Raw genomic sequence first — 20,293 nt, 5'->3', positions numbered from 1 at the left:
AGCCCTCCAATAAACTGGAAGGGGGAACCTGACTGACAGCTGTTTTACCCATTTAACGTTTCTGTCGCTGGACTGAAATCCATTCTGCGGTAACAGTGAGACTGGCTGCCTGCACGGAGAAAAGAAGGTAAACAGTGTGACTTCACACCTGGAACACTCTGATATGAAGACATATTTATACTCATTTTCATTTTGGTCACCGATGATGTGATGAAATACAGTGATCAGACATTATTTCAACAAGATGAAATACCCTTCAAGATGGGGTCGTGAGGGGGTTTCATTTTTATCAGATTGTTATATAAATATTAGGTAAAACTGACAAATATGCACTCGGGAATTTAACCATGTGAGTTAGGAGCTGTTATACACAACAGAAAATTAATGGTGCAAAATAAATTGCATTTTAGAGGCGATCCAGTGTTCTCTTATCTTGCTGCACTGGAACATATGTGCGCTCTTGTGCAAACAGAGCAAGAACTCTGCTTTATTTTGAAAATGGGGTTATATGAAGTGCTCGCCCAAGCTCCCCATCAGGCAACTGGAAACTGAAGTTTGCAAACCACTCACTCTCCATCTAAGTCCATCCATTGTCTACAACTTTATCCTCCATATGAGGGTCATGGGTGAACCAAACCAATCCCAGCTAACATGGGGTGACCCTGGACAGATCCCCAGTCCTTCGCAGGGCCAACACACAGAGAAAAACAACCATTCACTCTCACATTCACTCCTACAAACTCCATGCAGAAAGGCCCTTGTTTTGACCGGGTCATCAAAGTCCATGGAGTAAATAATTATTTTTAGTTGCAGGTCTACTCCTGTCTGATTTGGTAAGATTTTAGTCACAAACATGGAATTTCCAAACACCAAAGCCACAAAATAATACATTTAAATTGTCTGAGGGGGAAAAAAGTAAACAAACCCGGTGTAGTAAGAGTCTGGAAAAGGCTCCACTGCAGTAAACTATGAAGGTGTAAGGTTTCAGCCAACTGTGTTGTGCCAATGCAAGAACACAAATGCCCTTTTTTATGTTTCCTCTGCCGTTTTATTTTCTACCCCAGTGCTGTTGCACGTCTGTCTGTCTGTCCTGGAAGACGGAAACCTCCTCTGTGGCTCTTTCTGAGGTTGCTTCCATTTGTTTCCCCCACATAAAGTGCTTTTTTTCCCTCTCTCCTAGCGTTGGTCTGAAGACAGATGATGTGACAACATGTACACACTGTAAACCCTGCAGAGTCAAACTGTGATTTGTATGCAACACACTGAGTATATACAGTATAATTACCACATATAACCTAGTATCCTAATGTTCCAGATGGTAGTGATTCTGAAAAACGTAGTAGTAGCCGTTTGGGAGCTATGGTCGTCAGACAATAAAAAAAAGTACGTTTCATTCTGATGAACTGTGGCACAGTAATGCACTGGTCACCCACATTTTCCTTTAGATGTCTCTGTTGTTATTTTCTCCGTCTTCCACAGTACCAGATTCTTCACGATGTGTCCTCCAGCTCAATGTTTTCCCCCCGGTCCCAGTGAAATTTTCCAGTCGTCAGGATGTTTTACCACTCCTGATCCAGTCTCCTCGGCTGCAAAGTGCCACATGCTGTCATTGCCCGGCTGGCTTTTCCAACCGCTGGCTCCCGACACCACACCAGTCCTTCATTAAAGCTTGTGCTGCAGAGCTTCAGTCAACGATCCACAGAACCACAAAATAACCAGACAGCGTGGAAGAGGCCATTTACTCCATTTTCCCCTTTGTTTTTTTCCCTTTTTTTTGTTTAAGGTGCAAGGCAGCTAATTCATTAAGGTCATCACAAAGATTAGGAAATGTCATACAATAGAGAAAAAAAGAGAAAAACTTCCTAAAGATTTATATCTGCGGTGTGCTTGGCTCTTTGAAAAAGGGTTTAAGTTTGCCAAACTATCTCCTGTGAGGTAAGCTACCGTGACTGGACCCCTGCTTTGTCAATGAATCACAAAAACCCAGTAAAAGAACAGGCTGCAGTTAAACTTTGCCAAACAATCACCTGTGAAGTAAGCGTGCATGATAATGATGATGATGATGAGTGTCAACCAACTTCTGATTTATTAATAAAACACAAAAGCATCAGACTTCTCATTACGGTAACTTCTAGACCATTTTTGATATCTAGGAAATTCAAAAAGTATGGACGGGCTATCAGTACCGTAATTCCTAAGCGGCTGAATAACTGCCAGATATTGAAAATGGAAGTAATCCTGGAAGAAAAGGGGCAGAAGCAGTCACTCATTGAACATTTTTTGACAATTCTACAGCCATAAAATCAAAATAAATCCAGATGGTCATAAGAGGGTTAAAGAACAGACTGCAGCTCAAGTTAGATATCATCATTGAGGGAAACTAGTGTGAGGACGGATAAGGATGAAACACAAGAGCCCAGTCAAAGACATTTGTGCGAGGTGGGATTTTCTATTTTCACAAAAATAAAGACCAAACTCAAAAGTAGACTGAACACTGCCTCAGACCTGAGTGTGAAACTGTGCAATAGTCAGCACCAAGGTACCATGCTTTTACCTCATACAACTACACTTTAAAAAAACGACCTTTAATAGGTCTAGAAAATGTTCTTCTCAGCATTTGAACAAATTACCCATGCTGCCTTTTCAGTGACGACAGTCTCCACATTACAAACACTGACTACCTTCAACACATTATCTTCACTACATCAACCACAGGTGCCAAACAATTTGCGCCCTGATATCAGTGCCGGTCCAAATCAAACACGCACCCCCACCATGGTCCTTCCATCAAGAGCCACAGATGACAGTTAAATAAACTTGAAAATCCATCGCTCTCAAAGTTTAACGTTGAAAACCCAAATAGAAAATAAATATATGTATTAAAGAACATGTGTGCAAGCCTGTCTTTCATCACTTTATCTCTTTCTACCCGTGCACGTTTCAGAAGGAGTCTGCCATATGTGTTAAGCTTTTAGAATACAGTGAGGAGCAAAAAGAGAAAATGGAGAATGAGAACGTGGGCCAAGCTGGCTTTGAAGGAGGAGGAATGAGATGAGGCGAGGAGAAAGTACATGCAGATTGAAGCAGAACTCCTTCCAAAACTGTTGTCAACAGAGGATAATAAAGTACAAAGAGGGTCTATTTGCTTGGTAGAGAACTGCCTATAATGCTCATGGGAGCGTGGATGCAGGGAGCTGTTCTTCTCGGTCACTGCTGGGCTTTTGAGAACAAAGTCTCCACTAGAACAGAGCAAAAAAATAGGATTTGGCATGCGTACATTTGTACACATAAAATACAGGAAAGCAGAGAAAAAGAGCTTGTACCGTAATTCCTACATGGTTGAATAACTGCCAGATATTAAAAGTGAAACTTATCTTGGAAAAAGGGGCAGAAGCTCTCACTCATTGATACATTTTTTTGACAATTCTACAGCTATATATGGTCAGAAGAGGGCTGAATCAATGACATTTTAGGTATAGTATATTTTTAAGGATAGTATTTTTCTGAAATTGTCTTTTGGTCAGAAAGCCTTTTCAAATTCAAGCTGGAAAATGGAAATTCACTCTCTGCACCAAAGTCCATAGAGAAAATTTGCACATTTAGCTCAAAAGGGACATGAGGTTTTGGTCAAATGCTGCCTCATTTGGTAAGTTTTGGTCACTGATGGAAACTTACAAGGATTCTAAGATTTTAACACTGAACTTACTGATGGAGGCAGCAGTGGATCAACAACTCCTGTTTGCTGTTGTGTAAAATTGCAAAATTCCTTTATTGTCTTTGATGAGGGGGTTTTTCAAAGAAACCTAACTGAAGATTCTGTAGACTTTAACTGTTTTTTTTTTACTTTTACTGTAGAGTTTAAGTCAAAATCAGTTTTAACCACACTTCAAAATCCTGAACTATTCCTTTTTATTTGCCTAATTCAATGTGGATCAAATGGTATATGATTGTATCTATATCACTAAATCTATATCATAATTCAGAAACAGTGGTGCCCCAGGGTGTTTTGCTTCCTGAATTTCCCGACAATTACAGAATATTGTGGTTTACTGGTGCATCTACTGACAGCTGCCATCTAAGGGGAATCACCGTCAGGGTCCACGCAGCTCCTAGTTTATTCTACGTAGACCAAGTGCAGCTGTTGCTCTACCTCTGGATGTTTTTGTTTAAAAGAACGGTTACCATTTGCCCACCGCAGAGGAGGCTCGCCCCCAACAACAAGGGCTTCATAAATCTTCACTGTGTCTGGACGTTCCTGGCTGTGCAGGTTGGAGGGCGGACAAAAGCACCGAGACACTCAGGGAGCTGCAGAGCAGCTGCAAGCAAGTGGACGTGAAATAACATCAACACTGGTTCTGGCCACAGGAGCTGACGTGGTGTGAATGTTTGTGTGGATGACATGGATGAGACAATGTGAAAAGTGAAACCATGTGACGATACTGGAGTGAGTGTGCTACTGATGGCTCCGTACACCCACAACGGACTGGAAGTGCTTAACAACATAATCCCACACTGTTGGTGTCTGACAGTCAGACAATAAACACAAAAAACACATTCATGTGGACAGAGATTGCCTCGGGTGCTGGGCAGAGAGCAGCAATCCCCAAATTTTTGTCTTCCCAAAAAACAGACACTGAGCTGGTGTTGAAAATGATTTTTAAAAAAAAATGTATTTTGCACTGGATCTGATGAGCAGGTAAATAAGTATTAGCACTGAATCAGAGTGTGAGTTCAGCTGTTCAGTGGTAAGTTCGAACCCTTTTGTCTTGTTTTCTGGGGTGTTTATGTTGAGGAGGGTCTGCTGTCTGACCGCTGAGTCGGTCAGGTTAATTGAGCTGGTCATCTTCAGCCTGGAAAGTGTCCCGGTGCACAGACAGGATAGGCCCACGTCCCAGCATGAAAAGAGAATGTGTGAAAGCGTTTTGGTGCAGGAGGTATAAAAAGTGATTTGTGGGCCTGAGGTAGGACAGCGAAAGATCCTGACTTGCTGCTCCGGTCAAATGTCCGCCTCTTCACTTGCAGCGTCTTCTGTGTCTTCTGTGTCTTCATCTGTTTGCTCTTTTTGTTCCATCTGCAATGCTGCCTTTATTCTTGCTTTCTTTATTTCCTTTGCCTCCTCATCTTCCAAATATTGTGCTAAATCTGCAATTCCTTCGGGCCTTGATACGGATGGCATCTTCCAAGACAGAATCTTCCACCACTTCATCCACTGCGTCTTCACCTTCTTTAGCTCTGAACTACATTGACTTGCCTCTTCTGTCTTTTTCCTCAACTCGGTACTTAGTGCCTTCCTGTCCTGTCTAAGTGCCTCCAGGTCATTATGGAGGAGAACGAGGCACTGATCATGTTTGGTCTTTAGGTGCTCATACTCTTGCTTGAAGGCCTTCACCTCCCGCTGTAGCTGCTGACACTTGTCTCCCAGCTTCGCCATCACCGCCTTGCGCATCCCGCCCTTGCGGGAGAGCTCAGCTAGCATTTTCTCCAGGCTGTCCACGTCCACGTTGAGTTGACTGTTGCGGTCTCGCAGAGCGCAGTTGTTCTTCATCAGGACCTTTGCCTCCTCTGTCAGCTGGATAAACTTGGCACTGACCTCCGCGTTCTCTTTAAGGGTCAGCTTGGTCATGTCAGTAACCTTCTCATTCACCATGTCCTTCACCCTCTCCTCCATGGCTCTCAGATGGTTCTCCAGCTTCTGGTCCCGTTTCTTCCTTTCAAGCAGCGCATCCATCTCCAGCTTGTGGATTTCGTCAAGGTGATCCCTTTTCTCGTCGGCCAGCTCTCTCTTCAGAGCTTCCATGCTGGACATGAGCTGCTCCTTCTGAATACGAAACTCCTCCAGACTGGCCATACTTTTCTCAAATTCCTCTTTCTCCTCTTGCAGCTTGTCTACCTTGTCTTGGAATTTTTGCCTCAGCTGCTCTTGCTCCAGCTGCATGGCATCTCTGTCCTTTTGTGCATCGTGCTGTTGAATCTCCAGACGACTCAACACGTCATCAAGCTTCTGCTCCTTCTTAATGGCAGACTTTTGCAGATACTCAGCAATGTCATCTTTCTCTTTCTCCAGTGCATTGAATTTGGACTGTAAGTCCTCATGTTGCCCCTCCACTTGCTTACATTTCTGCTGACATCTTTGCAGCTGATCTTGCAAGTACTGTATCTCGGCCTGGTACAGCGCCTTGTCCTTCTCATCGCCTGTTTTTGCTTTACCGCCTTTCCCTTTCTTCCCTTTTGCCATTGTGTCAAAGACAGTTCAGAAAAGTTAACACCAGAGGAAGATCACCGGAGGTGACGGCGTTCGGTGTGGCACGTGTAATTTTTGCTTTACTGCCTTCTTCTGCTCAGTGATGTAACGGTCACGATCCTTTGATGTCGGTGGCGTCATATTCTATGGTGTGACATCACGCTCGATAATGCCAATCATACTGCATCTAAGAAAGGGATTAACTTTTCCTGTTTTGCAATGGCATGGGTGTCCATTGTTCTTTCAAAGAAAATGGTAGAATTTCTAATTATAAAGTAATTACACTGAAACACAACTCGTGCTTTTTTTTTTAGTAATGATTTCACCAGAAAACAGGTAAAACAGCCAAAACCTTCTTAAGATATCATAGAAGGATTGATTTTTATATTTTATTAGGTGAGCAGTTGTCAATCACACTGGTCTCCATTCATATATGCTGTGATTTAATGGCTATTTTCCTCTAAATGGGCCCATGATTTACAAATTGACATGATCTATTGAGCAGACCCGATACCAGATACAGAATACAGTAAACATGACAGTAAATGATAATACTGGAAGCACTTAAGACGATGCCTTCCCTGCAGTTATCAGGCTTTTCTCTGACCCATAAAACACTCACGGCAGCCAAATTACACAACACCGACAAAGCATATTTCATCTCCACTTTCACATACTGCCACTCCATTTGGTTGGCAGGTGCTGCACGCTGTGCTGTATTTCACTTAGCACAGAAACTTCAATACCAGTGTGTGTGCGTGTGTGTGTGTGTGTGTGGCCTGGTGATGAGATTACCTGCTCCGTGAGCACGAGTGTTGGTTACACAGGCCTCTGTGCTTCCCAGAGCTGCTGCTGAGAGACAGATGGGTGCTGTGAATCGCGAGTCCAATCGTTTCAACCCTGTGGCCGTTTTGAGGTTGCAGAGGGATTGTCAGGTCAGAGAGGAAGCATCAATTCTGGCCCAGTTGGAGTTTAGAGCTGTTTTTTTGGTCTTTACAGACAGAAATTGTAGAGACAATGATCTATCCATCTATGTCATGATTACGGGCTCCACTTGAGCCCAGCAATAGAAAAGAGTAACAAGCTGCTTTGTGGCAAAAAGTAGTTTAAACCATCCTAAACCAATATTCCATGGTTATGTTGGTCTGGCATTTCCATGATGGAGAGCTGAACAATCCTTAAAAAGGTTTCAGAGATGACTCAGAGTTAGCCTGTGCAGGCAGGTATTCTGTATTCCATTCCAAAGTATTCCAACTATGGGTCTACTGAACTAGGAAAGCAGCCAAATATTTTATATAAAAACAGAATCACCAATAAAATCTGGTAAAAAAAAAAAAACAGCAATTAAAAGTAAGTTTTTTCACTACGTTTAAAGTGAGGCTCCTATGAGTACGGACTGTAAGTGGTTTATCTCTCTCTATCAAAGATGACCAGAGGTCACCACAGACATCAGATGATGTGAAATTCCATTAATTTCATGTGCACTCCACAGTCCAAATATTCCTCCGTGTGTGTGAAGCCAGAGATGTACACGTTTCCTGTGTGGACGGTTGGAAAGCAGAGGATTGGAAGTGAACACTCCTCAGTGGACCTGGTGGGAGTTTAACGGGCCACAGGGACTTTGGTGAGACCGGTGTCTCTGGTAACATGAACACAATGAGGCTTTTATTGATCCACTGAGAAGGTGAGTACACTTTTTCCTTTAAGTGGGCGTCTGCAACTGTTTTTGCACTTTTGTCACTTGGCCCAGCGAGCGGGCTGAGATTTATGGCCTATGAGCTTTATCATGCAGGATACTTTTCACGATATTTGTCGCAACTTTAATCGTTGAGATGGTTTATCATTTGCAAATTGTACTTTCCTCACTCTTTGAAAGCAAAAAGGCTCCTGCAATTTTATAAAGAGATTTGTTATTCCTACACTTTTGTTCAAAATGTCTGGTAGAAAAATGGAAAAACAACATACTAGTAAAGTTATTGTTATTTTAAACATTCAACATTACCTTTTAAAGTACTTTGAGGGTGATATTGCTGGTTTAGATCATTGTGATCACAGCAATTATGTATTTATGTCATTGCTGCCATTTTCTGACTCACTGTGTGTTTTCAGAAGTCGGGAGTCATGAGTAATAACAAAATCTGAGTGATAACACAAGTGAAATAACACTTATGTCATTACTTATACACTGTATTGTATTGTATTGTATTTATTTACATGCCAAAGAATGAAGTGACATATTATGGACTTATTACGTTATGATGAAAGTCTCTAAATCCCATGGGTCTGTAAAAGTGGTTTAATGTTGCTGTGTAAAATTATCCAGTGCTGATATGAATAATTGTGACCCCCTACTAACTTTTAATAAGAAATATATAACTGCAAACATTACACTGTTTTCTTTTTTATACAGAAACAAAGAAAGCTGGCTGTTTGGTAAGACAACACTATGACGTCATCATGCACAGTCATGCCTGGCATGAACATGAAATGATTGCGGCAATGTCTTTGGCCGTGGCTTTAAATGGTTTTTAAATGGCCAACATTTTCATAACATATCATAAAGTATCACTACAAATTATTACGTTTTCTGATATCCAGTAAAGATGCAATGTTAGAGAGGAAAGAGTAAAAAAAAAGAAGGTACAATTGGTGGTGTCTTCTGATCGGTAATGTATGTGTATATATTGTAAAAAACATGTATAAAATGACATTTTAATTTATTATCTCTTTCAAAATTCAAAATGACATAAAGTGTTACAGATATAGCTGTAAATTAGTTGTTATATTATGCAAACATTTGCTCTTGTCAAGATTTATATTGCAATTTGGTTCATGATAGCCAACTTGGATCCTAAAAAGTGGATCCTAAAATTGAAATTTGGGAAATACTGTTTTAATGTAACATTACTTGTCAAGACTGCATCCAGAAAAAAATCGAATTGGAGCTGCGTGGCAAAGCGAACAGCAGCAGCAGGTGTGATTGAACATGCATTCAGGCATCTTGATTGCTTTTGGCAGAAGTTCTTCTGAATGTTAAGGTTAAACATAAAAATAAAAAAGAGGAGGAGAGAGAGAGGCTTAATCGGCATTGTGTGAACTCTAGGGTTATGGGTCCTTGAAATCCTTGAAAATTTTTGAATTTGATATTTCACTCCCATGGCCCTTGAAAATTGAAAGTACTTGAACACCAATGGTTTCATGCTCCTTGCGTTGCTTTGGTACGGCTTTGGTAGACTAGGCCGATGAAGAACAAACATACTGTGGGTGTTGTGGACACTGTCCACTGTCTCTCTACGCCATTGACATGAGATTGAGCAAGTAAAGTTACGCAAGAGAGAGCAAATGATGCGATGCCTGGGAAATGTGAATTCCAAGACTTCTGTCTCACCAAAGAAAATTACAAAGACTGACTTTGTCCAAGCTCCCAAGGACAATCACTTGTCCAGATGCAGAGCGTGCTGCAAATCAATAAAAGTGGACGCCACGGGCGAAGCGGCTCTTACAAGGTGCCCTCCCATCTTGAACTGTGTCGGCACATTCAGTCCTTGAATTTGAGGGAATTGGTCCTCGTTTAAATGTAAAAAGACGTTTGTATATATATTTAAAAGTTACAAACTACAGCGTTCAGTGGCTAAAACCTGTTTGTCCAGGCACCGAGAAGTAAGCAATGGCTTTATTCCAGTTCCTCTTACAACCACACTTTCAAAAAAAACCAACCCTGAACCATCACTTGCACTTTGTTGTACATTTGTAAAAAGGAAATATTTCAGTCGTTCTTGAAATGACTATATAAGAAAAGCAGAGTGTGTGGTTTGGGGAATATGGGTGCCTTCATGTGTGCAGTGATGTAACACCTGGCCCGGTGCAGAACGTTTGATCATGTCGTTTTGTAATTACCCAGGACGGCTGACGGCGTCTGGAAATGTCCCGCTAGTGAGGTCACCACAACTGCCACCACTGAGGAGTGGAGCCAACACAAACCCACCTGCCTGGCCTCAGCGCTGACACTTCACAGCTGCGCGCTTCAAACATTTTCACGACAGACACAAATAAACCAAAAATATAACACTCTTCTCTTACAGGGTTTAGTCACAAAATGGCCATGAGGATTGCAGTTATTTTTTGTCAGTTAAATAAACACAATGTCGGGTTTCCCGCTCCCCCCCTCCCCAATTCCTAATTATATCATTGATGAATAGTTTTGTGTTTGTTTTCTAGTGTTGTTGACTTGGTGGTTTTTGGAGGTTTGACTTTTCCACATACAAGAAATGAGTGAATGATCACAATGGCAGTTTCACGAGTGTCCAGTCGAGTAAAGACGGGCAGGCTTGAGTCGTGAAGGTAGGGTCGTTCAGTGTCTGTAGCGGCTTGAAAAAAAAACAAAAAACTCTTTTCCTGGCAAAACATTGTGTTTAATTTCAGCGGATTAATCCTGGGACCCCAATCTTTTTTGATGTCACACCTTTTTCTCCTTTTCATTACTCATGTTGTAACCTAGTGTGGTCTTTCTATTGCTGTCGTTCACGTGTGTGCCTCATATCCTGCTGATGAAAACTCACTTGGATGCAGTTTGAACTCCGGTGATGGTGTCATTACATTCAGTTACAGTTCCTGGCTGTTTATTTTCTTCTACCCCTGTGCCCATTTCTGAAGGTTGTATATCATCACTGTTTAATTACAGCCTCTGAAAGTGTTGAAACACAATTAATGGCTACAGTGTGTCCTTTCCAGGAAAAAATGGTGGCTGGGGTTTTTTCCACAGAGCATTTCAGTTCTTTGAGCAGACTTAAGAGATGATGCCTTCAGTCGTTAGACCTTATGGGAATCAGTTCAATGACTAAGGCTCGGTCCCATTTCTCCCCTTGTTCTTAACACGTACTGTAGCCCCTCCATTTCGCTCGTACATTTGCAGGCGCAGTGTATCCTGTTGAGGTAGAGTTTAAGGGCGAAATATGAGCCCTAACTAGTCCTTTAAACTGAGGGCACACTGAATATCATGATGGTTGTAAGAGGGTTAACTGAGTCCAAAAACAATACGTTACTATCATGAAGCCATCATTGGTTATCATGCTACACTAACTACAACAAAACATGCATAACAAACTGGTCCACTGGTGTACCCAGAGGTGATCCTAGACTCTAGGGGGCCCCAGGCAAAGAAGCTAATTGGGGCCCTTCATACAGTCAGTGCTTATCCAAAGTTGTGAACATTTACAGTCACAATCTATGACATGGCTCATGTTTATCAGTGTGTTTTGAGAGGTGAGACCTTTTCTCACCGATCCTCACACCAGCACCAGGCAGAAGGGGCCCCAATGGGGGGGGGGGGGGGTTTGATGTAGCAGTGGTGAGCTGCATTTTATGGCATGTTTCCACCGAGTAGTAAGGTTTTGTGCATATTTTTTTTGCATTTCCATTAGGAATAGTACCAAAATAACCGGCCCCAACCCTTGGGGTACCAGAGTAATGGTACGGAGACCCCTGACAGTCAGCTGATTGGGCAATAGAAAAGCATCACTCCCTTGCAACCAGCGTTTCTTTAACGGCGGCAGTCTATTCTCAAACAAAGCCTGACAACTTGTTGAAACAGCCACGTAAAAGGTACTGTTCTCAATCGAAATGGAAGCCCGACCGAGGGCTTTACCATTCCAAACTGTACTGTACCATGAGGGAAACATGGCTTTAGTGGGGTTTTAGGGGCTTCATGGATGTCACTGCAGAAAATACCATAAGGGCCGGGTCTCGGGGGCCCACTTGTTATTTATGCACGATACTACTTATAAAAGGGGCCCCATTGAGAGTGTTTGGATGCTGCAGTGCTGAGCTGCAGATAGGGGCCCCAAGCATTTGGGTATTGCCTGGTATGCCTGTCCAGATGGCACACCACTGGGTGTTCCAAATTGCTAAAGACATTTTCTGGCATGTCTCTGCTCTGCAGCAGACAAGTGTTTAATAATGCTTATAGTCCACGCGACATAAGAAGAACAGCTGATGATGACAGCATGTTGAATCTCTGGTAGAAAACATGTCACGTCGGCTTACGTAAAAGCGAAAGTAGAATACTGTTGACATTTCACGGTGTTAAACGGGTGTTCGATTTCGTAGGTGTAGATTTGCCCCTTGAAATCTGTTTTAAGGGGCAGAAGAACTTCTAGGAAGGTGCATGTGAGGCTACAGTTATAGTTATCCCACTCTGGGATCAATAAAACAGAATAAAACCACAGAATGTCAATGACATAATGGACAAATGTGTCATAGCTTGACGTTCAGACATTATTATATGATAAATACTGCAGCTCTGCATCTCTGCTCCACAGCAGCACAAAAACATCTCCCTTTTGTGGTAAACAATGTCCATCCATCGTGAAGGGGGGGCACTGGACTGATGGTGTTGTTGTCGTCCCTGACGGCCTCCACAGGAATGGAAGGGGCCATCCCATGCTGAGAAGGCCCATTAAGCTGAGAGGATGTGGTCATGGCTAGCTGAGTGTGTTAGTGTGCTGGCCTCTCTGGAGAAGCAGAAAGAGCTGGAGGTGTTATGACTGCAGCTTCCTGCTCTTTTCTAGGGTGACTTCCTGTCTCAAAATTAACTCCGTTTCTGTAACCTACACGTCTCGCGTCCAGATGGACACGTGTGAAGCTCTCACAACGGCCCTTCTCATGTCCGCATTTGCACTTTATTTGAGCAATATAGAACCTAATTAATCATTCGCCGCCTCCTACGAGGACAAACTCGGGGGTGTTCCAGAACTAGAAGGTGACTGCATTGTAGTCAAAGAGTGTGTGAGACAGAGAGAGAAAGAGAGAGACAGAGTCTGTCTACCAGATGTGGAGCAGTGAGAGTCCTTCTCTGTAGGCGGTGGGTGTTGCTGAACATGTCAGCAGCCATATGGACCGAGGGCTTTGGAAACATCCCATTACAAGTCGTACATCAGAGGCCTGACAGGCTCGCATTCTGGAATATTTTGATTTCAGTCATGAGTGCACTTGCCCCAAAAGCCAAAGACTGGGTTTTTTTTAACCCCTTATGCACCTTTCACAACATTCTTATAAGAGGAGGATTAGTGGAGAGGTGTAAAATAAATGAAGGTCTCTATAAATAACCAGAACTATATCGTTAATCACGCGGTTGGTTTCCGTCAGACTGTTTTTATGCACATTTTTGATTTGTGCTTGAGTTAATGGAATTGCCGGAGGTAAAAAAAAAAAAAAAAAAAATACGGTGAACTAATCAAAGGTCAATAAGTGCATTGGAAAACAGAATCTGTGAATAAAGGATGACGTTTTGAAATCAAGAAGGTTAAATGTCACTCAATGTTTTGCATTTCATTGGACTGGAAAAGGAGCTGATGTAGAGGACAAAGAGGAATGAATGGAGTGATGAGGAAATTCAGACACTTAATGCATTATAAAATGTATCACTGCAGTAGGAGGGGTAGGTAGTATTTGTTTCTTGTGTATTGGACGTTTAAGGTGAGCCATGACAATCTCAGGGACGCTAAAACCACATTTTAAAAGCTGATAAATGACTGTAAAAGTCAGTGCTTATGACACGTTAACTATTAGGAGTTGATATTTGTTCTCCAGATATGGTTTTTATCCTTAAAATGCTCGACAATACACAGATTCACCGTGTGTGGCCCAGTCCCATTGTTTATTTTCTATAAAAGAAGGGGAGGGGGAAATTAAAGCATGCAATGAAATATGATCACATGACCTGGTCAGGATTGATAGTGTGTGGGAGAAGTGCTGTCTGAATGAAGTGGGAGTCTGGGACAGAATCGGCTCACGGCAGCTTCCATTTCTCACACCAATACATCAGAGCGGATCTCGGGTTTCGCAAATTATATCACGTATTTCTGCGAGACCATGAAACTTTTGTCCTTCTCATAAGACAAAGCAGATTCGACACCCCCTGATTCCAGTCCTGGGTGTGGAGGGCGACTATTATATTCTCCTCAGAAGGGACTTTGTGAAAGAAAGTCATCATCTTCCAACTCTACCTCCTAATACACAACCTCCCTGCTTCCTCTGTGATCCTCTGGTGTGAGATAGAACTGATGGGACTGTCCAGGGAAATGTGCTCAAGGCCCTTCCAAAAATTCTCTCTCTCACACACACACACACACACACACACACACACACACACACACACACACACTGACACTCAGCATCTGCATCTCCTGAGTGAATCTGGCAGCTGCCGAGGAGCTGGAGGAGCTCGGTGAGAAAAAGCAGGGAGGACCACTGTTCTTCATCTGGGGGGAGGTGGGGGGGAGATAAAATGGACTCATGCCTGAGAGAGCTGCGACTATTCAGGGTTCTCCTCCTGCAACCTTTTTGTTTTGCTTGGTAAGAAAAGTGACAGAGGAGAAATGCACTGTGAGAAAAAAAATAGGCTCTAATGGGGGAGAGAAAATATACAATGTGGGTTTTGCCTGAATTGTGCTGAGAAAAACAATATTTCAAGAATTGCAGAAATACTTCGATAACCACAGACAATGAAGTCAATAAAAGTGGAACAAAAGCGATCTCTGTTTATAAAAGGTATAGTTCTGGTTTCTGCAGGGTAAGGGACAAAACCCTACATGTATATACCACTTACTCGCTTGCACCAAATCCCATAAAGAAAATCAATCATTTTACATCACGGCACAAAGAACTTCAATGGTCGAGATCCTTTGTGCAGATTTACAAAGGATTTTTAGTTACTTACCAAAAAAAGGCAGCCAGTAAATAAACCAGGACCTGTCTTTTTCTATTTAATGGACTTTTGAGTGGAGGAGTGACCCGCTTTATAGACTTCAGTTTCCAGTCATCAGTCTGATGATGGAAAGATAAAAAGTGCTGATTATTATTTATTTTTTTTAAACCAGCATAATATTTGCGTGACTAACAGATGCTCAGTTCAAATAGAAATCTAATCTTGACGTTTAGTTGAGCACAGAGGAGGACATGTTTTTTATATAAGTATATAAGTATATTATATTTACGGCAATTTTCCAAAGTCCATTGAGAGGATTGTAGCTCACATGGACACAAGAGCTGCTGGTTCTTTGCTGCCTTTGCTTGGCATGTTTGGATCATTTAGGCTAATCTGGAAAAAAGAAAAGATTTTCCAGAAGGACGTCTGATTTTTATCAGTAATTCAGAGCGTCTGTGTCTCAAGCTGCATCCAGGTGTTTCAACCAAAGCAACTGCAATTTAGAACTGTACAAGTTATGCAATCACTACACAAAAAAACAAAAAACCCAGACACAAATAAATATATTTACTTGTAGTAGTCCTCTTGGAGGCCAAAACCTGGTCCTAGAGAGGCAGGAAGTTTAAGTTTGAATTGTGAGGTTAAGATTAGGGATAAAGGCTTTGTTTAAGCTGTCCAAGTGAATGTACTTCTTCTTCTTTCCATGTGTTACTTATTAGAGTTCCTGTTAAAATCCATTCAAATGAATCAAATCAAACTAAAAATAATAAACTGGTCCATGCAGTTATGGGTTTCCTTTATTTGAATACACAGCCCCACCAACTGGACACAGGGAGGAATGACTCCCATACAATTGTCAGAGAGGGAGGATATTCCAGTTTTTTTAAATTGGTTTTATGAACAGCAAAAAATTACATATTTAAAAAAAAAAAAAAAAAAAGTGAACCATGTTTTCAGACCTGCATGCCTGCACTGTGATCTCAAACCACAAGATGTCAGTAGAACCACAACATCAAAATATGTTTTATGCTGGCGTTCAAGTTTGCATGAAACATCTGCCAGTTCAAATGTGTAATTTATTGACTTTAGATTTAGGAATTATTTTGTTCAGCTTTACCTAAACTTTACAAACTTACTTAACAAGGCAGCAGCAGACCGGGAGCTCCAAAATGCTGGTTTTCTCTGTGGACGTTGGTTCTGGAGAGCAAATAGTTTACAAACTCCAGCGTCCAATGAGACAAAGTGGATAAAAACATTATTTTTTTTTAAGATACTGTTAACTTAACCAGGTGTGGATTTGGTTAAGTGAGCCATGATTTCACTGAGAGCAACTGAGAATACCTATGTTATTATGCTGGTTTCAACACAGGGGGGCAGCAGGAGGCTGTGCAGAGCTGAGGCTGCACTGACTTATTGTCAGTACCTAATACAACCACAATGCCAAGAATCCAATCCAACTTTATTTATAAAGCCCATTTAAAACAACAGCACCACTTGGACCAAATAAAATAACTATTTTCATTAAAACTCAGGAAGTTTGATGACATCCAGGCTTTGACATCTGGATGGAGTAGGAACGATTTTGCTTATGTAAGCTTGATATAAATATGATAATCATCACAGCAGTGATAAGACATCCCATGCTTCCTCAAAACAGAACCCAAAGAAACAGGATAGAGAGAGAAAAGAAGGGGCCCAAAAGTCGAGCCTTGTGGCACCCCACACTGAAGAGGATATAATATTACCTTGAGCAACACAAAAGCGGTCAAAGTGAGGATAGCAGTCATTGTGCTAATATTTTATTTTGCTAATAAAATGCCCTTAAACCCTTAAAACTGCTGTTTCTGCTTTTAAATTCAGACTGGAACACCTCAAGGATACCAGTCCTGTCTAAAAAAGCATTTAGTTTCAAGTTTGGAGATCGGCCTGTAATTTGACAGAACCGAGTGGTCAAGGCTTCAGAGATAGAATAGAATCTATACTATCAAGCGAAAAACTAACACATTAAAGATTAAAAAAAAAACCAGCCAGGACAAGATCACAGCAACAACATCCTTTCCATAAAAACAAAACAAAAACACACAAAAAAGAACTCCACATATTTGGTGGCACAGTCTTGGTTTGGTCAAAAAGACACAGAGCAGAAGACGATCATTATGGACGCCTGTTTGAGGTTATTGCCACAAGGTCTACTCATACTTTCACGTGTTCAAGCCATCGCTCAAAGAATAGAAGAACATACAAATGGGGGCAAGAAATCACATGTGTGGAAAGGCTACACAGTCGTTGACCCTCATTTTAGTCTGAATGGAAGCACAGATGCATACGTGCATGTGAAAAGACACAGAGCAGAGAAAGAATGACCCAGATCTCATCTTTTACTCTATTTAAGTGACATTTAAGTGTTTTTTTTTTTGATTAAATTGTTTTCCCAAGGGCAACCAATATATTGATTCTTCTTTGGATTTCAGTGCAACCAGTTGACTTTCTATTTTTTTTTTGGTTATTTAGCCCCTTGCACTTCCTGTGGACATCACCGACTCCCGGCCTCTTGTCAAACTGCCATAAAAGGTCATTGTGCTTGTTCAGCGGTGAAAATAAAAAGAGAAGCCATCATCAGTACAATCTCTGCCTCCTCCTAAGTCAAGGGCTCTCTCTGAGCCGGGGTTAAACAAAGAGGCTCCTCTGTGCCCTGAAGGCCTGCTGCAGTCAGAGCGACCGTCCTGCAGCTTCACTTCACATCACTTTGTCCACGTCCGTCTTTTTCCCTTTTGTGTTTGTGTAAATAAAAACACACAAAAAAGAGAGGGCATTAAGTTTTTCATTATGAACATGAAAATGTAAGGGGCCTCTTCAAACAGAGGGTACAGAGTGTTCCCTGACCAATCCTCCTTTATCCCCCTGCCGTCTGCAGTTTCATCCCCGGTGAGGAGGAAGACCACTGCAGATCCAGCTTCAGAGAGCAGGAAATGTCAGCAAAGGTCTGAGAGACACAAACACACACACACAGACACACAGACACACACATGACCAGAGGCAACAGAGCTGCTGCTGCGATTGAAAACAGATCCGAGAGTCAAAGTGTTTTTACCATACCTGGAAACCACACACCACAACAAAAGTGACAGTTCAGATATAGGTCAGGTTATTTTTTTTTTTCCTTCTTTTTCATCTAAAACAATAGAAGCAAAAACAGCTGAGAACGGCTATGAATAAATATCCAATTGTGGCGATTATTTTTAATTGAAATTGCGTTATGACTCGCAAGTTGAAATTTTTACACAATTATTCTCATTTTTTATTGAAAAATGGATTTAAAATAATTGCTGTGTGATATTTGAGATTTGAAAATTCCCTATTGCGATTTAGAGAACATTTCAATTAAATAGGACTTTAAATAAAAATGAATGAAATGAACATGCATTGTGAAGCCTCGATGATTTGCAATTTGAAGGGCAATGTGTCTGGTTTTAACATGTTTTGAAATGTATGGCCATAACATAACGTCTGTTTCTCTAAATTTACAAAATGGACATTGTATTCCATTATTATACAAGACCTGAAACTAGCGACTGAAGCAATAAAATGTTTAATGCCATTATAAATCAAGTGAAAAATGGTGATTTTCCCAAAGACTTTTATTCAAATGGCGTTCTTTTTGCATCCAGCCGAGTCGCCGCCTGGTGGTTAACCGCTACTTCCATCCTACTCCCTAAGGCTTCACTTTTCAAACTGGCAGGCAACGTCCATTTTCATGTTGTTGACATCCTCATCCTTTCACTTGCAGATAATTCCACCACACGATATCACTGCAGCAGTGATGAGAGTCAGGCTCACACTGGGGTTAAGTTAAGTGATTCTCACAAATAATTGTGTGCATGTGTAGAAAACATCTGTGTACAAAGTATGCACACACTCAAACTCACGGTGTAAAGTTTCCACTCTGTGTGTGACACTGACGTGACAAGTTACAACCACTCAAGCTTGAACCTGAGTAAAATATAAAGATGAGCTAAGTTTGTCAAACCTGGAAATGATGATGTTCTCAAATTACTCGTTTTGTCCACAAACCAAAAATGATTCTGTTATTAATGAATTATTTGTTATATGGAGCAAAGAAACCAGAAAATACTCACATTTAAGAAGCTAAACTGATCCGAAATCTTGTTTTAATAATGACAAAACCCTCAAACTGATAAATCGTTTATGAAAATAGTTGACGATTCATTTAGTAACCAATTAATAATCGAATATTCGAGTAATTGTTTCAGCCCTAATGAGATATAACAATATACTAAGACTTATTATCATCAGTCTCCTCTGCTGAAGGCTGAGCCTCTCACACACCACTGCTGCAACCTCCGAACCTCACTTACTCACGGTGAAGCTTTGTTTTTTGGCGAGCACACGTCAAAGCCCCCCTTTTTTTTTTTTTTACTGGCAGAGCAGATCAGTCAGCTCTCTGTCAGTCTGACATAAGGGAACCATTATCCTTTCACTCCTCCACCTGAATCGTCTGCTTCTCTCAAAAGGTTCCTGCTACACTTTTGGACCCAAACTCATCCAACTGATTGAAAACGTGTGAAATATCACGTCGGGCTATCAGGGTCGAGCGGGAATACACGCTGTACACTGAGGAACTGAGGTGAATTTTTTTTTTAAGGCTTTGAGTGGAGATAAGAATGCTAAAGGTGGTGATGGTATACGTGGAATTTTTCAATTAAAATGTTAATGTGAACTGGATATTTAAATTTTTTTTATTTTCGATCTACTATAACGTTGTGTTATTGTTTACACCAAAAGCTGTTTGTATGATGAGGATAACGAGCACAGAGCAGTTCTCTCACTGTACGTTAGTGTTTGCAGAGCTAACGTGACACGAGTGTGAAGTGTCCGGCAGCTCGTGTCTCGTCTCGCCGAGACTGCCGTGGAGAAACTAGACCCTGATTTGGGTCAAGTCTCCAGGGGACGATGAATAATCAGAAAAAGCTGGCACGGTATCTGACACGCGACCCGAGCGGTCGACAGACGTCACGTTCTCTTTTGTACTGTGGACATGCACTTTCCTGTTTGGCAGCTCTGCCTCCCCCCGTGGCAGCCGCTCACTGCCCCACATGGACTCTCTGCCGGGACACGGGCCTGGTGTTTTTACCTTGAGCACAGGAGGTCGTGCCCTTGCAGCTGCAGGGTTCTTTTCCTTCAATTTTCAGCACATTCTTTCCTTTATTACACTCACTGCTCCGTCACAGGTCTGCAGCCTGACCTGAGTGCAAGTTTTTGTTTTTAAGTGGTGGATGCCCGAACTGTGCACACCACCTTCACTAATGATTGTTCCGAGACATGGAGCA

The 20,293-nt window shown here is 41.7% G+C and overlaps 1 protein-coding gene across 1 annotated transcript; it reads right to left on the bottom strand.

Annotated features, from left to right (window-relative positions):
- Nucleotides 1-4,646: 4,646 nt before the first annotated feature.
- Nucleotides 4,647-6,286, bottom strand: LOC131447696 (cilia- and flagella-associated protein 157-like). Its single transcript, XM_058619655.1, has one exon. It carries the CDS (start codon nt 6,233-6,235, stop codon nt 4,997-4,999), a length of 1,239 nt encoding a protein of 412 aa, XP_058475638.1. The 5' UTR covers nt 6,236-6,286; the 3' UTR covers nt 4,647-4,996.
- Between the last annotated feature and the right edge of the window lie 14,007 nt (nt 6,287-20,293).

This window comes from Solea solea, chromosome 20 (genome assembly GCF_958295425.1).
Source record: "Solea solea chromosome 20, fSolSol10.1, whole genome shotgun sequence".
NCBI lineage: Eukaryota > Metazoa > Chordata > Actinopteri > Pleuronectiformes > Soleidae > Solea > Solea solea.
Note: the sequence above shows the minus strand (reverse complement) of the source record. Positions and strands in the feature narration are given on the sequence as shown.

Coding starts and splice junctions, on each gene's coding strand:
- LOC131447696 (XM_058619655.1), bottom strand. CDS start 6,235: ATGGCAAAAGGGAAGAAAGGGAAAGGCGGTAAAGCAAAAACAGGCGAT.